This window comes from Labeo rohita, chromosome 21 (genome assembly GCF_022985175.1).
Source record: "Labeo rohita strain BAU-BD-2019 chromosome 21, IGBB_LRoh.1.0, whole genome shotgun sequence".
NCBI classification, from domain to species: Eukaryota; Metazoa; Chordata; class Actinopteri; order Cypriniformes; family Cyprinidae; genus Labeo; species Labeo rohita.
In genome coordinates this window covers 27,014,002-27,031,269 of record NC_066889.1, presented here as the reverse complement: position 1 = coordinate 27,031,269, position 17,268 = coordinate 27,014,002, and the positions used below count along the sequence as shown (strand labels likewise).

At 36.2% G+C, this 17,268-nt stretch overlaps 2 protein-coding genes across 2 annotated transcripts; both read right to left on the bottom strand.

The window, feature by feature from the left end:
* Positions 1–1,507: 1,507 nt before the first annotated feature.
* LOC127153064 (ankyrin repeat domain-containing protein SOWAHB) lies at positions 1,508–5,439 on the bottom strand. The gene has a single exon (XM_051094036.1). The coding sequence runs from the start codon at positions 5,316–5,318 to the stop codon at positions 3,258–3,260; it is 2,061 nt and encodes a 686-aa protein (XP_050949993.1). The 5' UTR covers positions 5,319–5,439; the 3' UTR covers positions 1,508–3,257.
* Positions 5,440–9,001: 3,562 nt separating this feature from the next.
* Positions 9,002–16,785, bottom strand: ccni (cyclin I). Its single transcript, XM_051092442.1, has 7 exons — positions 16,531–16,785; positions 15,458–15,614; positions 14,907–15,041; positions 13,872–13,946; positions 12,819–12,959; positions 12,250–12,483; positions 9,002–10,276 (listed from the first exon to the last, which is right to left on the bottom strand). Exons 2-7 carry the CDS (start codon positions 15,569–15,571, stop codon positions 9,887–9,889), a joined length of 1,089 nt encoding a protein of 362 aa, XP_050948399.1. The 5' UTR covers positions 15,572–15,614; positions 16,531–16,785; the 3' UTR covers positions 9,002–9,886.
* Between the last annotated feature and the right edge of the window lie 483 nt (positions 16,786–17,268).

Sequence of the window (17,268 nt, the reverse complement as noted above, 5' to 3'; positions counted from 1 at the left end):
CATTGTTTTCACCTAGCAATGCCTAATGAAGGTCACAATAACTGTTGCATGAAATTAAACCAATTGTATTAGTATACTAATATGGTAAGTGTCACTGATTGTGATTTTCAATAGCGTACAGTTGAGGTCATAAGTTTACATTTACATACATGCAGAATCTGAAAAATGCTAATTTTACCAAAATAAGAGGGATTGTACAAAATGCATGCTATTTTTTATTTAGTATTGACCTGAATAAGATATTTCACACACAAAAAAAAAAAGTTCACATACTGTAGTCCGCAAAGGAAAATAGATGATTTTATAAAAATGACCTGTTCAGAAGTTTACATACACTGATTCTTAATGCTGTGTTGTTACCTGAATGATCTACAGCTGTGTTTGTTTGTTTAGTGATAGTTGTTCATGAGTTCTTTGTTTGTCCTGAACAGTTAAACTGCCCGCTGTTTCTTCAGAAAAATCATTCAGTCCCACAAATTCTTTGGTTTTTCAGCATTTTTGTGTATTTGAACCCTTTCCAACAATGACTGTATGATTTTAAGATCTGTCTTTTCACACTGAGGACAACTGAGGGACTCATGCAACTATTACAGAAGGGTCAAACGCTCACTGATGCTACAGAAGGAAAAACGATGCATTAAGCACCGGGGGTGAAAACTTTTGGAATTTGAAGATTAGGGTAAATTGAACTTATTTTGTCTTCTGGGAAACATATAAGTATCGTCTGTAGCTTCTGAAGGGCAGTACTAAATGAAAAAAAAAAAAAATGCACATCCTGTTCAAAAGTTTTCACCCTCTTACTGCATTTTTTTTCTTTCTGGAGCATCAGTGAGTTTGAACCTTGCTATAGTTGCATACGAGTCTCTCAGTTGTCCTCAGTGTGAAAACAATGGACTTCAAAATCACACAGTCATTGTTGGAAAGGGTTCAAATACACAAAAGTGCTGAAAAACAGAATTTGTGGGGCCTAAAGAATTTTTCTGAACAACAGCAGGCAGTTTAACTGTTCAGGACAATCAAGGGACTCATGAACAACTATCACTAAACAAAAAAAAAAACACATCTGTAGATGATTCAGGCAACAACACAGTATTAAGAATCAAGTGTATGTAAACGTAAACTATTATTTTCTCTTGTGGACTATATGTGAACATCTTTTGTGTGAAATATCTTATTCAGGTATTCTGATTAAAAAAAAAAAAATACCTCTTATTTTGGTAAAATAATTAACATTTTTGACTTCAACTGTATTAACAGTACATGATCAATAAAAAAATGTCTATTTTATTCTGCTTTTTATAATTCAAAACTGTTTATAGGTACAGTAACTCATGCATGTATACATTCCCATTTAGAAGCAGAATTACTTGTATGATTGTTGCACCTATCAAATATTTGATTGCTCAAAAATATGCAAAACATCTGAACTATTCACCACACTTGTGCAAACCGAAAGCTATGCCACATAGGTGAAGATCCAGGTATGTTCACAATGTCTTGCATTTGCTTAAACCAGTTATTCAACCAAGCAAAAGGGGCTGGGAAAAATTTTCTATGGTTTCCAGTAACACTAGCATCTAGAAATTGCTGTTTGTGAGCATAATCACTGAAACTATTAATAACAAATGCATGGGAAAGTCATGGAAACTGGTCAACTGGTCAGAAGGTGTGGGAAAACAATGCACATTTATTCTTGAACCAGTTAGAGAGAATCAAGTCACTCGATACCACCCATAATATGGTCAGCGCTTCAAAGAATACTGCAACAGGAAACTAGCGAGGGAAAAGAAACGGCCAAACAAACAATGTAATGGTAACTAGATCACAGATCAGGGTAATGGCTAAACCATAGTGATATGCACTACTCTATCAGGGCTGAGCCAGCAGTCTGAATCATTTAAACAGCAGAATGAAACCAGAATATGCTTTATGGGAAATAATGTGAAACTAAAAAGAAAATGCATGACATGTAATCAAAAGTGCTGATTTAAAGGTTAAAGCATTGAATCAACGGTCAAGACAGTTTTACAAAGGTCAAAGTCTTTGTCTTTTATTCATACAATAAACCTGGAATGTAAATGTGCATCACAAAGTGTAAATATTATGCAAGACTCAACGCAGACTCAAACACACCCTGACACGTCCGAACATGTCGCCAAACACAACAATTCATACCCACAGATCAGGCCGTGATGTTTCCATGGAGTGAAAAAAAAATAATAAAAAAACACCTAACTCCACCAGTCAGATCATACTCAACTCTCCTCCCAAATGTTTTTCTCTATCTCCCAAATCAGACAAAAACACACAGACATACACACAAAAATGCAAATCACCAAGCCTTGAAACTCAACAGAGAACCTCCATTCCCACCTCAACTCCATAAAATGATTCTGAGAAAAACAAAAACAGAGAAAAAAAAACTTGACCTAAGCAACACTTAGGGAGGTTTATGAGTTAGGGTTGTTTTGGAATCTCCTCAGCATCAGCTATAATGTTCTTCCAAATGAGTTGGAATTTAGAGCGTTTTTAATTTATCGCACATCCAACGTATTGAGATAAGGAGGAAAGGTGAGTTAAATATTACACAGCTTAAACCAGTTAGAAGCTTATCTGTGGTATTCATCATGAAGGCATTCAATGCTGGAGAGCATCAATGTGTAAGCAACATCTCAGTATGAAAATACGGATATTTCTGAACAACATAGTTTCCTAGATTAAGTACGGAGGGGGCACACCTGCAGAGCTCAAGGGTAAAAACAATTACAAGGCACTGAACCAAATTTGTCCCAGCAGAGGAAATGAGGAACTTATGAGCAGATGATCCTCAGTCTGAAGCAACATGACTGGGAATCTAGTTTGTCTCAGTACAAAGCAAAACACTGTTGCATATAAAATTATTAAAAATGAATATTATGTCATCATTTACTCACCCTCATGTCGTTTCTTCTTATATTCTGGGACATTGGACTCCATTGAAAATTGGAGCAAAAATGGATTGGAATAACATAAGGGTGAGCAAATAATTTTTGGGTGAATGGGTTCATAATACAAGAGGTATTTAATATCGACCTCAACACTAGAATATATAAGTGACATTCAAAGAAAACACACAAACACACATATGTTGGACATATATAGAGTTACAAACCAAGAACAAAACATGGTACCGTTCAATGCAAGTTCCCATATTTTAATTATAAAACAAAGTGCTTTCACCAGCAAAAAGTGCCACCATTGTGAGAGTTTACTAGTCACTAAAAGGCTTCTGGACTAGATGAGACCCTCAAGTGAGACTTGTGTTTGAACAGTGCAGCAATAGACGTATTCCTTTTGACCTTGGTAGTAGTAGTCGCAGGTCTTACGGGCAGGTTCACAGGCATCGCTGGACTCCCGTTAATGCGTTTCTGCGGGGCGCCCAGAAGTTCTAAGATGTCCCGGTTTTCGTCTTTGCTCAGATATTGCCATGGTCTCTTTCCGCTGCTGTCCCGTATCCGCACATCAGCTTTGAACTTTTGCACGAGTAGTCGAATGAGTTTCTTGTGGCCATGAATGGCCACCAGGTGGAGCGGCGTGTAGCCGCACAAGCTCTTAGCGTTGATGTCAAAAGTCATCCCAGCTTTTTCAACACCGTACCACAGCGTATTCAGGACACGGTGATCACCATGCTTAGCGATCCAGTGGAGGACGGTGAAGCCGGATATAAAGTCTCGCTTGTTTAAAAGGTTCGGGTCTTCTCGGAAGAGAGCGTAGATGTCGGTCCACGCGCCTGATGCTGCTTTGACAAACCAGTGGTGTTCTTTAGGATCAAGAGGGATGGACGAATGCTTGCTGTTGAAGGATCCATCGTGCACGGGAGTCGACAAGCTTCTCGTAGATCCAGAGGGCGACGAGAGATCTCGAGAACTTTGTCCTCGGCTAGAAGGCTGCGAGACTAAATTCCCCATGCTTAGAGTCGAGGACAGCAGCTGGAGACGGTTGTACCGGGCCGAGATGTTGTCCTCAGGAAACGGCTGATCTAAGTCTTCCCCAAGACTGCGACACATGCGACTCCGAAGACGGGACGTCAGGCGGCGGACGATGGGTCCACGATGGGTCTCCGGCGAACTGCTTCGCGTAGATGCTCTCGAGTTGTCATCGACGAGGTGACCCGTCGAGTGGTGCATGGATGCGATGTTGCGACTCGGTTGGTGGAGTTGCGACAGAAGCTTTGCTTCTTGAGAGCGACGCAGGAAGGTGCGTACATCGTCCAAGTCTCGTCCCTGATCGCCGGGCCAACCGGTGTCGGGCGGAGTAGATAAAGGAGACGGGATTGAGACGCTGTCGCGACTTGAGGACAGACTTGATGGACGACGGATTTCGAGGTCGGGCATCTGAGGCTCATATTCGTCCTGCTCCTGAATGGGATATCCATTAAACCCTCCGTTTGGTCGTAGTAGGCTATCATTGCTTCGACTTAAGCCAGGTTGGAGATACACCTGGGAGTGGATGTGTGGAGAAACAGGGCGGTCAAGCAGACAAGGCGAAGACTTGTATATGTGAGACTGTCCGAGGGTCGAGCGCAAAGGCCATTCGTCAGAGTGTTTGGTGTAAACGTCCGGGCTTTTCCTTTCAATCGCAGGCGACACTGTAACCTCAAAGTAAGGGCAGTGCGCAGGATTGACGAAGGACTGCTCGCAACCATCTGCTTCCCTTAATTGTCTCTGTTTGGCAACGTAAACACCGCTGTGTTCCAGATCCCTGGTTGCTTTTAACTCCCGTGGCTGTTCAAAGCTCTGGCCGCTCCCACTCGAGCGACTGTCAGTGTCAGATGGGGTTGGTTTCAAAGGGCAAGTGTTGTTAACCTGTTCCTCACGGGAAGTAGCAAATGCAGGTTGTTCCTTCCCATGTGGTGAAGAAGTTCTGACAGCTTTCTCAAAACTGGGAGTTGAGTCGTTGTTGTTGTTGTTATTGTTGGTGAGAATACCAGCAACTGGCAAGATTTCAACCTGAGTTGGAATGGTTAAAGCCGCTTGTGTTTTCCCGCTCACCGTTTGTTTAGTCTCTCGTTCTTTCTGCCGCTCGGGCTCTCGGTTCTTAGGGACGTCTCCTACAAGCGCACGGTATTTCTTCTTTAGCACAACATGAGACACCCCCTCCTCCTGCCTCACAATCGCCACGGAGTTCACATACCTCTTGAATAACTCCCGGTTCTGCTCTTTCTCCTCGTCCTCCCGCAAAAAGCGTCTGTAGTGCGTTAGTAAGTCCGCGTTTCGCACCTTCCCGCCATTGCTGATGATAAAGCGCAGCACGGATTCCTGCGTGAACTCGGTGGCCATGCTTGCGCCGTGTGAATCCCCGAGTGTTATCGAGCAATCAAACTGAAGGACCCGACAAGCGGTTTCGGTTGTTGAGATTGTAACTCCGCCCACTGGTTTCTCTCTCTGTTCCACCTGCACACCTGCGTGCTGAGCTTACCTGCATACACGTACATCTAAGTATCTATTTATGTATAAATTAACCTCCTAAAAGTGTAGCAATGAATAATATTCACTACTAAACTGCTAAAATGTACTGGTACTGTGAAATATGAGAACTTCATTAAATATATGATAGACTACTATAAAAGTTTGTATGTATTTATTATTTATATTGTTACGTAAGCGTCACAGTGGCACCTTTACGTATTTGGATACTTGAGACGATGTGAAAATGTATATTATCCACTAGACTGAATTACAAAATATTAAATAAAACCGAGTCACATTTATTATATATATATATATAAACACGCACAAGCACACAAGACTTAGCGCAATAAAATGTGTTTTACTAATAAAACATAAATATTGTTCAAAACCTTTGTAGTTGAACATGTTCATAATTGTGACCCTGGATCACAAAAACAGTCATAAGGGTCATTTTGAGATTATTTCATCATATGAAAGCTGAAACTATTTAAAAACCAGGAATCTGGGGGTGCAAAAAAATCAAAATATTGAGAAAATTACTTTTAAAGTTCTTCAAATAATGTTCTTAACAATTTATAGGACTAATCAGAAATTAAGTTTTCATACATTTACAATAGGAATTTTACAAAATATCTTCATGTAACATGATCTTTACTTAATTTCCTAATGATTTTTGCCATAAAAGAAAAATCAATCATTTTGACCTATACAATGTATTGTATAGAAATAAACCCCAGCGACTTAAGACTGGTTTTGTGGTCCAGGGTCACAGTTAATGTGATTAACTACACCTGAACTTGAGGACAAATGACTCCATCCACTAAACACTAAATTTTTATACAATATATAGCCTACTCTGGATCACAAAACTAGTCATAAGGGTCAATTTTTTGAAACTGAGATAATAAATAATGAATAAATATGTATGGTTTGTGAGGAAATGAAGATATAGCTGAGAACTATTTGAATATCTGGGATCTGAGTTTGCAAAAAAAAAAAATTTGAGAAAGAATACTGAGAAAATCAGCTTTAAAATTGTTCAAATGAAGTTCTTAGCAATGCATATTACTAATCAAAAATTAAGTTTTGATATATTTATGGTAGCAAATTTACAAACTATCTTCATGGAACATTATCTTTATTTGATATCCTAATGATTTTTGGCATAAAAGAAAAAATGATCATTTTGACCCATACAATGTATTGTTGGCTATAAATATACCCGTGCGACTTATGACTGGTTTTGTGGAGCAGGGTTACATGCTGCTTATACATATATATATATATATATATATATGATAATTTTTATGTAGCAACCATATATGTCATTGATATGTATTTCTATATACTGCCATTGAAAAGTTTGGGATCAGTACGATTTTTAACGTGTGTGTGTTCTTATGCTCATCAAGGTTGCATTTATTTAATCAAAAATCCAGAAAAATCACCAATATTATTAAATATCATTTTAATGTAAAATAACTATGTGTTTTCTATGTGAATATATATTAAAATGTAAATTATTCCTGTGATGCAAAGCTGAATTTTCAGCATCATTACTTCAGTCTTCAGTGTCACATGATCCTTCAGAAATCATTCTAATATACAGATGTATTATCAATGATGAAACATTTGAGTTTCTTAATATTTTGTAAGAAACTGTAATGCTTTTTTTCAGGATTCTTTAATAAAAAATAAATGTAGTATATACCATTTAAATGAAAGAAATGAATACCTTTATGCACCAAGGATGTGTTATACTGATAAAAAGGGATTGCAAATACTTATATTGTTAGAAAAGATTTCTATTTATAATAAATGCTGTTCTTTTTAACTTTTTATTCAACAAAGAATCTTGAAAAAAGAATGACAGGTTCCCAAAAAATATTAAGCAGCAAAATGTTTCCAACATTGATAATAAAAGTACCAAATCAGCATATTAGAATGATTTCTGAAGGATCATGTGACACTGAAGACTGGAGTAATGATGCAGAAATTTTAATTTAATGATGCATATTTTAAAATGTAAAATTCTTTACTAAATATCCTAATAATTTTTGGCATAAAAGTAAAAATCGATCATTTTGACCCATACCGTGTATTGTTGGCTTTTGCTACAAATAAACCCATGCTACTTAAGACTTTGCGTCACAGGAATAAATACATTTTATATAATATATAATATAATATACAGTAGTCAACATTTGAAGTGGATCAAAACCTTTCATCAAAGTTGTCATAAAACCAAAACAATATCTGTTCTTGTCTCAGGACAACTTTGATTAACTTTTTTGATCAAATTCAAATGTTGACTACTGTATATTAAAATAGAAACCATTTTTAAAACTGTAATATTATTTCACAATATTAGTTTTTTTTTCTGTATTTTTGATCAAGTAAATGCAGCCTTGATGAGACAACCTATACGTTTTTGTAATAAATGTTTTAAAAATATGTGCATCTTTTATCATTATATAGTGGGCAAACTTATATAAGTATACTTATATAAGGTCAGTACTCAATTTAAATGTAAGTACATGTGTTAAGATGGCTATACATACTTTTATTGATGTGTATGTTAATATATGAAATTGTTGACATTTCTAATAGGTTTCATACACGTTTACATCATATGACTATACATGTCATTTATAGAAATGTGATTTATGTACACTGTCCTCCAAAACTTTGAAAACACCCATGGCAAAGTGTGGTTTTGGACGATATCAGCATAAATCCTTTTTTGGTGAAATTATCATTGAAGACCAGCAAAAATAATTTCATTTTGATTACATAATAATGGCAATATATACACATCAAAGTCAGACATGCCCCTTTGCCAGCTGTGATGCCTGGTTACTGGTTTAAACTTGGCCCAGGTTTTTAAAAGATTTTTGGGTCAGCACACCTTAACAGCTTCAGCAATTGATTGCCAATTAAGTTTAAAATACAATGAATTTAGGCCCAGATTATGCAGAGCTGTAATAGCTGCTAATGCTGGAAAACTGATTTTTTTTGTGTGTATAAACTGTTTACGTAATAAATTGTTTTCGCAGATAGTGTTGTCCCTTATCAGTGCAAAATTATCACAAACTAAAAAGAATTCATGCCAATAATGTCCAAAACCACACTTTTCAAGGGCATTTCCAAACTTTTGGAGGGCAGTGTACATATGTAACTTTTTACTCCACCTTGGAAATCTCTCTTTTGCCTCTGCTTGAACTTGCCTTATTATATAAAACGCTACAGTTTCAGTAATTCAACAAATTCGTTTGACTAAACAGCTACATTTCTCTCATCCACTTATGTCATTGCAGGCTAAATACTGAATAACCTTTTCTTTGGCGACTCATCCATCACCAATACCTACAGCACATAAATCTCAACAGATGACGCACAAGTCTGACCTGTGTCGCAATCGTGACCCCTCAGCTTCTCTCTTTTGTTAATGAGTGTGAGATCTCAGATTTCAGTGTTAACAGAGATTCTCTAGCATGGTATTATTTCTCCACATGTACGCACACTCAGAAAAACGACAAGACACGAACAGCTCGGTAGAGATTTTCTTTTATTTGAGCGTTGGGAGGTTTCTCAGCAGCGGGCCGGACCGTCATCAGCACCTCAGAGCAGGAGAGAGAGCTTTCGGCAGGAAGGTTATGATCAGCAAAGGAATGGTGACAGTCTAAAGCTTCTTCTGTTAGTTCAGAATCTTATTCTACTCATTATAACAGTTACATTACTAAGTTTAGAACAAGCGACAAACGGTTCATCTAACCAAATCACGCCAGCTGTGATCTAATGCCACGAACAACACTAGCTCATCATTAATGCTCAGTATAAGAAAGTGATAGGGACATTATCACTCTTCAAATTCTCACAAACACACACACACATCACAAGCAATCAGACCCAGCCGTGGATGAGTGTACATCTGTACAAAACTAATATACATCTTCAGAAATGCCACTCTTTAACCACAACCTTAAGAAAAATAATAATAATAATAAAAAAATAATAACAATAATATAAATATATATTTATTATTCTAAATATATATTTATTATTATTATTAACTAATTATTTTATTTAAAAAAACTTAATGTAATTATATTTAAGAGCACTCAGAAGAGTTGAGGGCTGTGTTTAACAACTAAAAAGAGAAAAGACAACAGTGAAAGATTGGCAAATACATATAAAAAAGACAAACAGGAACAATATCAGTTTCCACAGATGGAGGAAAAATATTCCTACTTTTTTTGCAAACATTTTTCCTTTATATATAGATTTTTTTCTGCTTTTTAAAAAGCCTTTTGTGTTTATGAAATGGCATCATGCACAGAGTATGTTTTTTTTGTTAGTATTTTTGGCCTCTCTCTTGCTCTGAGGTGATTGGATGAACGCGGCGCTGCGGTTGTGTGATCGTTTAGCCGTTTCCTCTAGGTTTCTCTGACCGGTTGAAGAGGCGGGCAGGGCGAGGAGCCGGCTTTCTGCTGCATCACCGGTAAACCCGTTGTTTCGGCCTGGCACGTGGGCGCCCCCTCCTGGGGACTCTCCTCGTTGTACAGGCGCTTGATCCCGTCGAAATACTCGTCCACCTCCATGTGTTCCACCTTCCGCTTGCCTGAGGATTTGCACGAGCGGGTGGTGTTGGGGTCAGAGGGCGCTGTCGGGGCGGCGGAGAAGTGCCAGACGGGCAGGACTCCCCCGTCCCGAGGCTCCGGCAGGGGATGGCAGATGTACACAGTGTTAGGAGGCAGGGAAGCCGTGTGCGTGGACAGGCAACGTGCAACCAGCTCTCGACAGCCGATCAGCTGAGAACTGTCGATCTGAAAGAGAGGAAACAAGGAAAATGATGATATGCACTATAGAAATTGATCAAAAGTGGCATTTATGATGTTACAAAATAGTTCTATTTCAAATAAATGCTTGTCTTCTTAAATCTTCTATTCATCAAAGCATCCTGAAAACATGTAAGTTTTTTTGAGCAGCAAACCAGCATATTAGAATGATTTCTGAAGGATCATGTGACACTTAAGACTGGAGTAATGATGCTGGAAATTCAGCTTTGATCATAGGAATACATTACATTTTATAATATATTCAGATAGAAAAGTTTTATTTTAAATAGTAATAATATTTCACAATATTACAGTTTTACTGTATTTTTGAACAAATGTAGCTTTGTTGCTAATTTGTTTTGTTTTTTTTGTTTTTGTTTTTTTTTGTTTTTAGGGGCTTTTTTTTTTTTTAGTTATTTTAGTTTTAAACAATTAACAAATAAAATCCAGCTTTGTTATTTTAAAATACTATAACTACAAACAAATACTATTATAGTTATTTTATATTTTTTTCATTTTTATTTTTAACTTTAAGGTTTTTTTTTTTTTAGTTATTTTAATTTTAAACAATTAAAATGAACAAACAGATGCAGCTTTGGTGTCACTGAAATACTATTATAGTTTTTATTTTATATTTTCCATTTTTATTTAAATATTAGTTTAATGTTTTTTTTAGGGGTTTTTTTTGTAAGTTTTTTTTGTTTTTTAGTAAAAAACTAAACTAAAGTTATTTTAAAAACTAAAGTTATTTTAGTTTTAAATTAAAATGCAGCCTTCGTGTCACTGAAATATTTTTATAGTTTTTATTTTTTAAATTTAAAATTTATTTTTGGGGGTTTTTAGTTTTAGGTATTTTAGTTGTAAACTAAATTAAAATTAAATAAAATGCAGCTTTGGTGCCATCAAAATACTATTATAGTTTTTTATTTTTATTTTTCATTTGTTTGTTTGTTTTTTAAGTTGCTTTAGTTTTAAACTAAATTAAAATGAACAAATAAATGCAGCTTTGGTGTCGCCAAAATACTATTATAGTTTTTATTTTTACTATTTTTTTTTATTAGTTTTTTTTAAGGTTATTTTAGTTTTAAACGAAATTAAAATAAGATGTTGCATCAGCAACTAGTTTGTTCAAGTTATTAAAAAAAAATGGTTTTAATTTAAATTTTTAGTTTTCTTTAACTATAATAACGATGTTACCGACCCCAAACTTTTTTTTTTAATTATATATATATATATATATATAAATTCTATATATATATATATATATATATATATATATATATATATAATAATGTTGAATAGTCATGAATATTTTAAAAACGTTGTTGACAGTGTTAGTTGAACCTGTATATTTAATGATGCAAGACACTGTAAACTTCAACTGTGGGAATTTTTTCATGAGTTATCAACCGTATGACAGTCATCAGTGTAATGCAAGGGACTTTTAAAGGTCGTTATTTTTACTTTCGCTTTGAGCTCACGGCTGGCACTGATAACTGAGTTTGTTTTGGAGAAGTGACTGACCGGGCCTCTTCTGAGTTATGATAAGAGTCTACAGAAAACCAAACATGTGAGACGGATTATACACGCTAATGCGGCTCCAATGTATAGTCTGAGCAGATGAGTTCAATTAAACACCACGCATGAAAAGAGCCTCTGTAAGCGAGAAAGAATGAGATAACTGGATCGTTACAAAATATGACTGACACTGACGTTGAGAACAAAAAAAAAAAAAAAAAAAAAACTCAGGGAGCTCACAGATCAATGTAAACTTCCTGAACACTTTTGTTTTTGTTTAATGGAAATGTCTGAATCTGATCTCCTGATTTTCCTTTTATGTAATTCTACAAACAACATTCAATACCCATTAACTCTTTAAAAAGCAATCTGTATATTTCCCAGATGAACACTGATATCATCTCAAGACTAGTGTGGAGCCACTGAGCTTCATCCGTTCTCACCTGTAGTCTGTGCAGCAGATCGACAGTGAGAGCGAGCCAATCAGGACAGAGTTTCTCCAGCTCCAGCGTGATGAGGCCGAGGGCCAGCAGTGAACCGCGCACCTGCAGCAGAGCATTGTGGGCCAGACAGTGGAAGAGCTGCTGGGTGAGCAGAGCCACGTGCTGCGACGGGTTCAGACCCGACAATGCCATGTTCAGACGACCGGACTTACAGCTCAGGACCATCGCATGGAACTACAAAGAGATGAATAAAAATCAATATTTTTGGATCTCAGCATTTAATCGGATGAATTGGCAGTCCTTCAGCACCCACATGGAGAGCCAGGCTATTAACAGCAACCTCAATATGCCAGCAACAATGATCCTTCCTCAACACCCACATGAGGAAGCAGATTTAGGCCATCTAAATTCAATTCTCCTACTAGTAGTAGCAACATACATCTCATTTTCACAGCCAGAGAACATCTTTCTTCATCTGCACTACATCTATAAAATGTTAAATACACCTTTGTGTCTGTATGTAGAGCTGCATAGTTTGCATATGTGTGTGTGAGAGGAAGTGTACTCACAATGTAAAGGAAGTCCAGTGCTGTGGCGGAGTGCAGGTCCCAGTTCAGCTTATCCAGAACAATCCTCTCCATCCGCAAGATCTCCGACGGAGAACAGCCACACTTGCTGCTGGATGCCAGCTCTCTCAGAGATGGGATACACTGCAACACACATAAAAGCTCTTTATATTTGGTTGGATATATAGTGTATATACAGAGCATACTTGCACAGAGATCACAAAATGTAAACTATATACAGTTGAAGTCAAACGTTTACATACACCTTGCAGAATCTGCAAAATGTTAATTATTTTGCCAAAATAAGAGGTATCTTACAAAATGCATGTTGTTTTTTTATTTAGTACTGACTTGAATAAGTTTGCATAAAGTCCATAACAGAAAATAGTTGAATTTATAAAAATGACCCTGCTCAAAAGTTTACATACACTTGATTGTGCATGTAAACTTTTGACCATTGCATGGTATTTATTGCATGATTTATTGGGAGTTACTTTGAAACATGTATTGTGAAAAGTGATACACAATTTGATATGACCTGACATTAAATTGTAGACAGAAACATCCACAAAAAATCCAATCTAATCTGAAATCTAACAGTTAAATAATGGCAAAGCTTTGAACTAAATTATAATAATTGCTTCAATAAGTTTAAGCCACATCACATGGTCAGCTCTAGTCAGAAATGACTTTAAACGGCTGCCAGGAACTAATCAGATTAAATATTAGTCCAAACCTTGGTATTTTAACTAGAAGCCAATACAGAAATCTCAGTAATTATATTACTACATTAATTTCTCACTGGCTGTCCTTGCATGAAGCAGCTGGAGGGAATGTTTTGTCATCCTTTAGCCTTTCTACTGAAGCCACATTAAAGCGGGGCTGATTTTAGACTTGAGACGTCAGAGATGTTCCATCAACAATTCCCACAGCAATAAATAAATAAAGCCACAAAGACTCGCGACGACCGATGCTGACCTGAATCAGCTCTGTTGCCTCTAAGAATAACAGAAGTACATTGTTTACAAATGATCAGAATAATAATAGTGCATTCACCTCATCTTCCTCACTGGTCTTAACAGCCAGGAAGAAACAAGAGATGGCGATGCAGCGCAGGTACTTCGGGCGAGCCTGAAAAAGAGATGGAGAGAGAAGGATTGATCAATAATGGTAATGCAATACTGCATCTCGTGCACTTTTATGCCACAATGATAAATGGCAAATGTTTCTCACACACACGTGCATTTCCTGTGTTTATTTCCTGCTCATTTCAATCCCAAAGAACAAGAACTAACCAGATCTGCAGTGACGGCAATGTATTGGCATCTAAAAATACATCACAGTGCAGTTTCACTTTCTCTCTCTAAAAACAAAAAACATTCTAGAATTGTCTCTGCAATCCTTCTGATGTGCTAAAGGAAAATGGCAAACAGAGAAAAAAAACTGTTGTATAATAAAACAGCTCAGCTAAATAGTGACCTAACTTTCTGTAAATCTTACCATTACATAACAGCCAAAGTTCTACAATAGAACAAAATAATGTTCACTGCACACGAATGAGCATGATCTCAAATATGATTATACTAATTATACCAAAAATGATAATGTGAAATGTATAAATTATAATGCATAACATGCACAAATTTAAATGCATAAATTTAAATTCACAACACACATTTAAATGCATAAATAAATGCATATGCACAAAATTAAATAAGCAAGTTTAAATGCATAACATGCACAAATTTTAACGCATAAATTAATGCATAACATGCACAAATTTAAATGCATAAATTATAATGCATGAAATAATTACATGCACACAGTTTTTCATGCCAAGTATAAGCTGAACTAGCACACAAGCTTGAACAGAAGTGAAATGCGGAAGAGAACGAGAGAGTATTTTTATAATTGTTTTTAAAAATAGATGTTATTATGTGAAGCACCCATCATGGGCTGCAATTAAACCGGCCAACGCACGGCTAAAACCTGTTATGGACAGCTGGATAATGGAAAACACCATAAACCCACAATCATTGACTGGGGCAGAAGACCTTGACCAGTCAGACGTTTTTTTTTTTTAAACATTACCTTTATGGCAGAGAGGAAGCGATCCAGGATGCCGATGGCCAGGCAGAGGGTCTCTGGATAGAGCTTGAGCTGGGAATGAACATCCCTCAACCACCGAACGGCCTCATCACGCTTTTCAGGGGAAATATCTGTATCCTGACAAATAAAAATGCACTGGATCAGACACACAACATACATGTTTGCATATGCATTAAACCAATCTGAAACGACCCAAATTGTTGACCCTTTATGTTGTCGCCCCAAGTGGACTCAGATGCACAAACATTCATTTATAATAGTAATGCTATTTGACATGAATTGCCAACCCAGTATGTACACTTATTGCTGTTATTATTCCTATTGTTAAAACTTCTGATTGTTATATGACAGACATATTTAAGAAACATAAGCACATAATAATAAGGACAGTACACTGCAACATAACCATTCACATATTCACAATGGACTTCAACAGAAACTACCTTTACTTTATCTGCATAACTATCTGCTTCCCACAATGCAAACATTGCTGTTATACCAAACAAACCAGAGCTATCAGCTGACAGACTCACCTGGTTGGTAGGTTTCTTTGGCACGTAAACCTTCCATAGTTTGGCTTCCCTAGAAACTGCCTTCTCTAGTAGAGATGACAGTTTCCGGCTTTCCAGGGGCAGGGTGAACTTCATCACGAACCCTGGAAAAGCCTACCTCCCCACTGGATACAGCTACCTGAGTACAAAGAGGAAACATCTCAAAAATAGATCAAATGTAATGAGTCATAAATTACAAGGGCATGTCTGAGCTGCCTTGGGAATGTGTTATTACTCAGCCTATTTTTTCATCACAGTTCTTTATTTTTCTTGATTAAACAAATGTTTATTAGTAGTATTTAAATAAAGAATTAAATAAACATGCTATAATACTATATAAATATATTAAAGATTTATTATATATAACTTCTTAAATATTTATATAATATTACATAAAATATATACACAAATAATATTGCAATATGATTTATTGATATATATGTGTGTGTGAACATTTAATATTATTTTAATATATATAATTGAACATACATATACACGTACATATTATGATTATTATTATTATTTTATGATACACTGACATTACTACTTCTATCGTTACTGGTTGTGATTTAAATCATTTTTATTTAAGAATTTTATGCAACAAACTCCAAATTAAAAACTTTCTTACGATTAAAAAACAAAAAACGTTCGATTAGTCAGCTCTGATGAGATGATGAGTTCACCTGTCATTTTAATTAAGAACAATCAAGTGATTAACCATCCTATTCATACTGTACAGATAAAATATGGCGTATAAAAAATAATATCGGTATGGTTTAATGCAAACAATGACATTATAACACGGCAAAACTCATATCACCATCTCAATATGAAGTGTTGATACAGTGTTGACGCAGTTTACATTGACAACGTTACGTATTAGCTGACTAGCTAAACAGCAACAGATCAGTATACACGCAACCCCACACAACTAGCTACACCGAAAAGACAAAAATAGTATTTTATGGGTATATTTATGTCTAGTGTCGTTGTTTTAATGAGGCTAAAACGTTAAATCAATCTATTAAACCTCGTATAAATGGTTAGATTCTTACCTCCCCTGCAAGGTTGTGGGAAACGCAGATCATCCGGTCCATTAAACTGAGGTAAAATAAAGGAGCAGATCGGATTCCGTCATCTTTTTAAGCGTCCAGCTTCGCCTCCATGTTTGCCATGAATTTTGATGGGGGTTTTAAAGAACTAAAAGGGATCCTTTCAAACTGATATTAAAAATAAAATGAACGGAATATAGACACGGACGTCTACTTCCGAGGAGGAGACTGAGAAGGGAAGAACCACCTTCCGCCGACCTCCTCACCGCACCCAGGCAGCTACACCGAGAACGTTTTCTTATAAAAAATAAAGTAGTTCACGAAAATTATGAAACTGTTAAGCACAACAGTTAAACGTAGATCTACTCAGTGGTTTCATTTGGTGAATACGGTAACTGTCATAATGGCACTACTTTCTCAGGCGAATGGATTTTCGAGCGTAGCTCGTACTGTAGTAGGGGACTACTTTCATACGCAATCCTATTCACGTCTCAAGATGACACAGAAATACACAAACATCGTACATATGACACATTAAAAAGACGAAATGTCTGAATAAATTATTTTTTAATACTTTTAACATATAGATATTTTCGCTTTGAGAATATTAAGCGTTAGGCAGGACATAAATTGATATTTTATTAAATTCAAAGTGCCTGATAGCTCGATCTCTGACCTAAAGGAATATATTCTCTTCTTTCACACGTCAATTTTATTTTAATAACTGAATCAGACTTCGCT

Coding starts and splice junctions, on each gene's coding strand:
- ccni (XM_051092442.1), bottom strand. CDS start 15,571: ATGAAGTTCACCCTGCCCCTGGAAAGCCGGAAACTGTCATCTCTACTA. Junction 13,947..14,906: donor GCTTCCTCTCTGCCATAAAG/GTAATGTTTAAA, acceptor TCTCTTTTTCAG/GCTCGCCCGAAGTACCTGCG. Junction 12,960..13,871: donor AGACCAGTGAGGAAGATGAG/GTGAATGCACTA, acceptor TGTGTGTTGCAG/TGTATCCCATCTCTGAGAGA.
- LOC127153064 (XM_051094036.1), bottom strand. CDS start 5,318: ATGGCCACCGAGTTCACGCAGGAATCCGTGCTGCGCTTTATCATCAGC.